We start from the raw sequence: 8,535 nt of genomic DNA on the forward strand, positions 1-8,535 counted from the left end.
AAATTACAGAAATTGCACACCAACCAGAGACGATTCTTACCAGATCAATGTGAAGCTCCGGAGATGATGAACAGAAGAAGAAGAATAAACAAAGTCATGCTGCAAAAAAACCAACGTTTTATCTAATCTGTGAATTTTTTAAAAAGAAAAGGATGTGAAATAATAATTTCCAGTGAATGAAGTGAAACCATGTTAGGAGTTATGGTGGAAATGTCAGTTCAGTTTTTCGGTGTCTCAAGTTTTTGAATTTAAAATATACATTAGAAACAAGTCCTTGTATAAAAGGTGTAAAATGCTTTTATTTACTGATTAATTTAATGATATTCAACAATTCTTGTATTGCTGAAATCATCATAATCACAATAAAACACCAAGACCAACCTCGTGATGGCGCTCTGGAGACACACACACACACACACACACACACACACACGTGATGCGTCTTTAGCTGCTGAGTGGAGCAGAGCTGCAGACTTGACCTCTGACCTCCACACACTGATGATTTCTGAAGACTTGACCTCTGACCTCTCCCTGCGGACTGTAACCAGGTCACACGGAGGTTTTCTGAAGCGATCGAACCTGGATGTGAAAATAAAAGTGATCTGACGTGTGAGAGGACAAAAGACATAAATCATCAACATTATAATAATATTGCTGATAACTTGGTAAAAGAACAGAAACCAGTGATGGAACTGATCCAACTTTGAATCCTTCAAAACTTTAGTGATAATAAATTATTTTAAGAAAAATACAGAATAAAACACGAAAATACAGAAAAACACTGGTTCATGTCCTTTTATTCAAGAGACAGAGACGGAGAGAGAGAACGTCAGGAAGACACAAGAAAGAAAGACAGAATGAGGAAAAAAGAGAAAAAGAGAAAACGAGAGAAGAGAATGAAAGAAAGAAAGAAAGAAAGAAAGAAAGAAAGAAAGAGAATGAAAGAAAGAAAGAAAGAAAGAAAGAAAGAGAATGAAAGAAAGAAAGAGAATGAAAGAAAGAAAGAGAATGAAAGAGAGAAAGAGAATGAAAGAAAGAAAGAGAATGAAAGAGAGAAAGAGAATGAAAGAAAGAAAGAGAATGAAAGAGAGAAAGAGAATGAAAGAATGAAAGAAAGAGAATGAAAGAAAGAAAGAGCTCCCAGGAGTCTGTGTTTCACATTAGTCTTCCTCCTCTGTTATTGGTCGGTGGATGTTTCTCAGGAGCCAGGTGGTCTGGACGCCCCCCCCCCCCCCCCCCCCCTTACCTCCTCCTCACCTCCTCACCTCCCCTCCTCCCCTCCCCTCCTCCCCTCCACACCCCACCTCCTCCTCACCTCCCTCACCCCCTCCTCACCCCCTCACCTCCTCACCTCCTCCTCACCTCCCCTCCTCACCTCCCCTCCTCCCCTCCCCTCCTCCCCTCCACACCCCACCTCCTCCTCACCTCCCTCACCCCCTCCTCACCCCCTCACCTCCCTCACCCCTCCACACCTCCTCACCTCACCTCCCCTCCTCACCTCCCTCCTCCTCTCCTCCTCACCTCCTTCCTCCTCACCTCACCTCCCCTCCGCCCCCCTCACCTCCCCTCCTCCCCCCCTCACCTCCCTCACCCCTCCACACCTCCTCACCTCACCTCCCCTTCTCACCTCCCTCCTCCTCTCCTCCTCACCTCCTCGCCTCCTCCCTCCTTCCTCCTCACCTCACCTCACCTCCCCTCCTCCCCCCCTCACCTCCCCTCCTCACCTCACCTCCTCTCCTCCCCCCCTCACCTCACCTCCTCGCCTCCTCCCTCCTCCCTCACCTCCTTCCTCCTCACCTCACCTCCCCTCCGCCCCCCTCACCTCCTCGCCTCCTCCCTCCTCCCCTCCTCCCTCACCTCCCTCCTCCCCCTCACCTCCCCTCCTCCCCTCCTCCCTCCCCCCCTCCCTCCTCTCCTCCCTCCCCTCCTCACCTCCCTCCTCCCCTCCTACCTCCCCTCCTCCTCTCCTCCCTCCTCCCTCACCTCCCCTCCTCCCCTCCTCCCTCCCCCCCTCCCTCCTCTCCTCCCTCCCCTCCTCACCTCCCTCCTCCCCTCCTCCCTCCCCCCCTCCCTCCTCTCCTCCCTCCCCTCCTCACCTCCCTCCTCCCCTCCTACCTCCCCTCCTCCTCTCCTCCCTCCTCCCTCACCTCCCCTCCTCACCTCCTCCCTCCTCCTCCCCTCCTCCCCTCCTACCTCCCCCCTCCCCTCCGCCTCACCTCACCTCCTCACCTCCTCCCCTCCTACCTCCCTCCTCACCTCCTCCCTCCTCCCCTCCTCCCTCTCCTCCTCCCTCCTCCCCCCCCTCCTCCCCTCCTCCCTCCTACCTCCCCTCCCCCCCCCTCCTCCCCTCCTCCCATCCTCCCCCCTCACCTCCTCACCTCACCTCCTCCCCTCCTACCTCCCCTCCTCCTCTCGTCCCTCCCCCCTCACCTCCTCACCTCCTCACCTCCTCACCTCCTCCCTCCTCCCCTCCTCCCTCTCCTCCTCCCTCCCCCCACTCCTCCCCTCCTCCCTCCTCCCCTCCTCCCTCCTCCTCCCCTCCTCCCCTCCTACCTCCCCCCTCACCTCATCTCCTCCCTCCTCCCCTCCTCCCCCCTCCCCTCCTCCCTCCTCCCCTCCTCCCCCCTCACCTCCCCTCCTCACCTCCTCACCTCACCTCCTCCCCTCCTCCCCCCTCCCCTCCCCCCCTCCTCCCCCCTCACCTCACCTCCTCCCCTCCTCCCCCCTCCCCTCCCTCCTCACCTCCTCACCTCCTCCCTCCTCCCCTCCTCCCTCTCCTCCTCCCTCCCCCCCCTCCTCCCCTCCTCCCTCCTCCCCTCCTCCCTCCTCCCTCCCCTCCTCCCTCCTCCTCCCCTCCTCCCCTCCTACCTCCCCCCTCACCTCATCTCCTCCCATCCTCCCCTCCTCCCCCCTCCCCTCCTCCCTCCTCCCTCCTCCCCTCCTCCCCCCTCACCTCCCCTCCTCACCTCCTCACCTCCCTCCCTCCTCCCTCCTCCCCCCTCACCTCCCCTCCTCACCTCCTCACCTCACCTCCTCCCCTCCTCCCCCCTCCCCTCCCCCCCTCCCCTCCTCCCCTCCTCCCCCCTCACCTCACCTCCTCACCTCCTCCCCTCCTCCCCTCCCCCCCCCCTCCTCCCTCCTCCCTCCTCCCCCCCCCCCCCCCCCGGTCGAGTGGTCTTCCTCTCTCTTCCTTCCTCTCTGAAGAGGCATTCAGGGCCCAGCTGCTGCTCAGAGAGTGGAGGATTACGCCGAGAGGCCGGAGAGTCTGTGGAGGAGGAATGAAAGGAACCCAGGAGGGAGGGAAGGCCACATACAAAGAGAGGTTGTGAGTGTCTCCTCCCTCCTCGACCACCACAGGTGGTTCAGGAACCTGGACGTCTCAGGACGAGGAAGTCAAACAGAACGAGTGGGATGAAAAATCATTTGGAACTTCACACCAGACTTCATGTTAGATAACAAACAGGAGTCTGAGCCGGACGTTCAGGTTCGTCGTCAAATCTGCAGCTTCATGGAGGAGAGAGAAATAAATAATAATAATTTATGTTCAGGCACCGAACGGCTCAATGAGAAAGTTCTGATGAACATAACAATTTAAAAAAAAAACAGGATAAATCACATCTGCAGAAAGTTTGAAAAAAGTATCCATTCGTGTTTTTAATTCTTATTAATTCTTATTTATTTGATGTGAAATGTTTTTTCAATGGAAAAAAAAGCCTGAAAATTGTCTTAAAAAAACCCCAAAAAAGGTAATAGACTTATTCGCTTTAGGCCAAAAGTAAAGAATTTAGAAATAATATTCTGTCTAAAACTTCCAGGAAGCAACAAGTTTCAAAATTGAAGGAAAAGACTGAACTTACTAAAAAAACAAACACTTTTGCTCTTTTAAGTTTCCATAAACTCACTTTTCATCTAAACAGGAAGATTATTAAAACAATATGGACGTGATGTTATTCAGTATTACAGAAGAAGTAAGGAGCAGATCAACACAGACTCACTTCGTGTCCTGTCATCAGTGAGATAATAAAACAATACAAATTTGTTTTAATGCCATAATGTTCACATCTGTATGGATTAAAATATTCACCTCAGATGAAGAAAAATCATAAAGTTTCCTTGAAGGCGACTGGAACGTGTTGTGATATAACTTACAGTGGATCATAAGAGTGAAAAAAAAGATAATTTAACTGTAACTCTTTGAAAAGATGTCATATTTGAAGTGGACACGAATTCATCAAAACCAGAGGAAACACATTTCACATCAGACTGTAACTGTAACTCATCGACCTCATCAACATGTTTATAAAAGTTATTTTACATTAAAACATCAGAAACCTCCGGAGCATCGCGTCACCTCGGTAACATCGCTGTGATATTATTATGGGATGTATCAGATTTTGAACAGGTGTTGAATAATGTCCCTGTGGAAACTTTAAGAATATTCTAAGAGATGTTGCAATATGACAATAAAATTGTCTTCCGGCATAAACTCATAATAAACTTCATACATGATTTAAAAAAACAACTGTTAGTTAAAAACATGTAAACAGCTGCAGGGTTCTAAACACCTATAATGTTTAAAGATCATTTTCTAAATATATATATATATGTATGTTGTAATATATTTTATTATCTCCCTCCTCCCTGATGCTTTGACTCGCTGCTGCTGCAACACGTCAGAATAATAAAGTCTCATCTCACCGGTGTCTCTGCTCCTCCTGGACCCCGGTGAGAGGCCGCTCTCCCCGCCTGCAGCAGCACGAAGGCCCCGGTCCCGGTGCAGCAGGTCCGGGGGCCGGTCGGTCCTCTTGCTCCCCGGTCCCGGTGCATCAGGTCCGGGGGCCGGTCGGTCCTCCTGCTCCCCGGTCCCGGTGCATCAGGTCCGGGGGCCGGTCGGTCCTCCTGCTCCCCGGTCCCGGTGCAGCAGGATGGTAAAACTACACGGCGACTACGTGAGGCGAGGTGACGTGACGCCGCAGGTCAGCAGGTGATTGGCTGCTCGGGACTGTTCACGCTCACCGGGATGAACCGAACTCAACCGAACTCAACCGAACTCAACCGAACTCAACCGAATCGAAGCTGCAGGTTTTTAAAAGTGGTTCGTTGCCCATTATATTTAATAAAGAATCTGCAGGAAACACCTCAAATGAAAAGTAATCTGCTATATAATTCAATTTAATTTAAATAAACTTAAATTTTTAGACAAACAAATAATAATTAATGATAATCAAACATTAGTTAATATAAATTATGAACACTCAAATCAGAATATAAGTTAATTATACCGCATTGATAAATTAAAGAATATAAACACTAATAATTAAAAGATGAAGGATAAAGAAATCTTTACGGTCATATAGGTGATTTTTTTATGTCAAAAAATGAATAAGAAATGATGATTAAATACTAATTTGCTTTAGTGAACAGTGATATGATTAAAAAAGAATCAAAACAGTAGAAAGAGTCAAATGACAAATGTTCCAAAAGTATCGTGAAATACATAAATGAAACATTTTGAGTTTGTTGATCATGTAGAATATGAACTTTATGATCAAGTGGAAACAAGAAGTTTCAACGAGTTCGATCAGTTAGGAAACGTCATCACGATCAAAGTCCACAAACTGTGAGTCTTCAAGAAAGAAATGATCAGTTTCCAGAAAACACGTAAAAAAGGCTGCAGCTGAAGCTATTAAGATCGATCACACACACACACACACACACACACACACGCACACACACACACACACACAGTAAATAATGATGATAGTATGAATCTGGGGGAAAATGAATTAAAATCAAGAGTCTCAGCTGGGGACCTGATAGAAGATCGATGAGGTTTTCAAACCCATAGAAAAGTTATTAAAAACAAGATGATGGTTAGTATTACTATTATTATTATTATTATAATTGTGTGTGAACATGTGACGTCACTGGCCCTCGTCCGTCCCGGAGCCTCTTGTGTATTCACCGCCCGTTCGACCGAACCGCAGCGGCGGAGGGAGAAAGTAGATCCGAACCGTTTTCTCTCCACTTGCCTCCCGATGCGTGTCCGCGTGTCCGCGTGGCCCCGCCCCCTCCCGCGCGTTGGCGTCCCTGACGGTCCGGCGGCGGGACAACTCGGGCGACTTGTTCTCCTCCCGCAGCCCAGCAGCTGCACGTCTTCCACCGGGACACGGCAGGAAGCAAGACGCCCGGAGGGAGGGAGGGGGACGCCGCCGGACTCAGGACCAGGACCCCCGAGCACATCCAGTGAGCCAGAGGGCGACGGACCATGTCCTTCAGCCCCAAGCACTCCACCCCCTTCTCAGTCTCGGACATCTTGAGCCCCATGGAGGACATCAGCTACCGGCGGTTCGGAGGCATGGACCCCGCCGCGGGGAGCCTCGGGCCGCCGCTGCACGGCGCCTACAGGCAGCCGCAGGTCTCCCAGCCCGGTACGCAGCATCAGCATCAACCGCAGCAGCATCACCATCACCACCACCATCACCATCACCACCTGTCCTCCTCCTCCTCATCCCCATCCTCCTCCTCTTCCTCAGCCTCGGCAGCCGCGCTGGGACCCGGCGGGCCCTACCACGTGCCCCACGGGGTGCCGCAGTTCTCCGGGGCCGTCGGCGGCTTCTGCAACGGCGGCATCGGCAACGTGGGCGAGCTGCCGTCCTACCAGGACACGGTGCGGGGCGGCGGAGCGGCGGCGGCGGCGTGGTACAGCAACCCGGAGCCGAGGTACCCGACAAGTAAGAAGAAGTTCACCTCAAAGTTTTTATTTTTAATCTTCAACGAGAAGAAAGAGAAAGTTCGGCCTCGACGCGTCTGAGGCGGGTTTTTACAGCTCGAAGGAAAAATGACGGAAAAAGTTGGAAAAGTGCTAAATGAGAAGTCCTGGAGGATGAGGAGGAATTCATCTTCTTCTGTTTATTATTAGTATTACTATGTGGCATCGAAACTATCATTGGGAAGTTTATTATGGGGATTTAATTCACTTTATGAAGAAGTTTAACGTCCAAAGTTGAAAATGTCTGTGGAACAAAAACTCGATTTTACAATAACTTTTAATTTAATTTGTAATCAAAATAATTTTTGATTACATAATTAATTTGTAATCAAAATAAAATATAAAAATGTAATATTTTAAATCAAGATTCATTTTATCAATAAATACTTCAATAAGTTCCATTTCATTTCACAAAACTATTAGGTTAATTTTCAAACGTCTATATAATTATTATTCTTTAAAAAAAAATCTAAATTCATTCATTAAAAATATTTAAAAAAAGATTATTTCTCAACGTTTTAAATTAATCAATGAGATCATTTTCATCATATTAATTGAATTCCAATAAACTTAAGTCTCCAGATTCATGGGCCCGTCCGGCGGAATGAACATGTCCGGGATGGTGGGGGGTCTGTCCGGGATCGACCACTCGGCCAAGTCGGTGGCGGCGCTGCATGCGGCGGCGGCGGCGCCGCGCAGGAAGCGACGCGTGCTCTTCTCGCAGGCGCAGGTGTTCGAGCTGGAGCGACGCTTCAAGCAGCAGAAGTACCTGTCGGCGCCGGAGCGGGAGCACCTGGCCGGGCTCATCCACCTCAGCCCCAACCAGGTCAAGATCTGGTTCCAGAACCACCGGTACAAACTCAAGCGGCAGGCCAAGGACAAGACCGCGCAGCCGCCGCAGCAGGACGCAGGCGGCGGCCTTGGCGCAGCGACCCGCCGCTCCTCCTCCTCCGTGTCCCCGGTCCTCTCCAAGAACGGTAAGAGCTGCTGCACCGACTCCGACCACATCATCACCGGGACCCGACAGCGCAGCTCGGGGGAGGCCGTCACGGAGACCGCCCCCCCGCAGCTGGAGGAGCTGGAGGACTTGTCGCCCAGTCCGCCGATGGGTCTGCACGGCCACGTCCACATGACGCAGACGGACGCGGCGCTCATCGAGTACACCAACAGCATGATCGGCTCCAATCTACTGTACGGGAGGACGTGGTAGGGGGACCCGGGGGCGGGACCGGGACCGGGACCGGGCCGGTGAGGAACATTTACCGGGTTGGATTCATGTTGGAGGAACCGAACTTTGACTTTCTTTCCCCGCGCGTGCGTAAAGTTCTGGTTCTTTTACGCGGACACGGACAATAAACTGTAGATCAGAACCTCGTCTGAATCATGATCTGTCAATTATTTTCTTATTTGTTTAGTCTTTTTTATTTTTTCTGCTGCATTATAAGATCATAAAAACTGATCCGAGCAGATTCCCGGATGAAGGCACGTGGTCCACTTCCGTTTTTACAGCGTCAAGTAAATTATTGCAGGTTTTATAAATAAATATATATGAAGTTGATGAAAAAAACCCTTCAGGGATGTTTCTGCATTTCTGAATCAGACGGAAGTTGAGAAACATTTTTTCCAGTCGGCAAAATGTCTTTGTTGCAGCTGATTTTGTTCCCAGTCTCTTGAATAAATGATATTTTCATTTGGGACTTTTCATCGTTTTATTAATTCTAATAATAATTTTTATGGAACCTGAAAGAAAAGTGGTAATTGAA

General features: G+C 49.9%; 1 protein-coding gene across 2 annotated transcripts; it reads left to right on the forward strand.

The window, feature by feature from the left end:
• Nucleotides 1-6,102: 6,102 nt before the first annotated feature.
• On the forward strand, nucleotides 6,103-8,469 carry nkx2.4b (NK2 homeobox 4b). 2 transcript variants are annotated; one of them, XM_047328686.1, is made up of 3 exons: nucleotides 6,103-6,431; nucleotides 6,537-6,734; nucleotides 7,348-8,469. In XM_047328686.1, the coding sequence occupies exons 1-3, from the start codon at nucleotides 6,269-6,271 to the stop codon at nucleotides 7,980-7,982; spliced, it is 996 nt and encodes a 331-aa protein (XP_047184642.1). In that variant the 5' UTR covers nucleotides 6,103-6,268; the 3' UTR covers nucleotides 7,983-8,469. The 2 variants fall into 2 exon arrangements, with proteins under 2 accessions (XP_047184642.1, XP_035473822.2); XM_035617929.2 differs by having other exon boundaries at nucleotides 6,103-6,734.
• Nucleotides 8,470-8,535: the final 66 nt, after the last annotated feature.

The sequence above is a fragment of the Scophthalmus maximus genome, chromosome 18, assembly GCF_022379125.1.
Source record: "Scophthalmus maximus strain ysfricsl-2021 chromosome 18, ASM2237912v1, whole genome shotgun sequence".
Lineage (NCBI taxonomy): Eukaryota > Metazoa > Chordata > Actinopteri > Pleuronectiformes > Scophthalmidae > Scophthalmus > Scophthalmus maximus.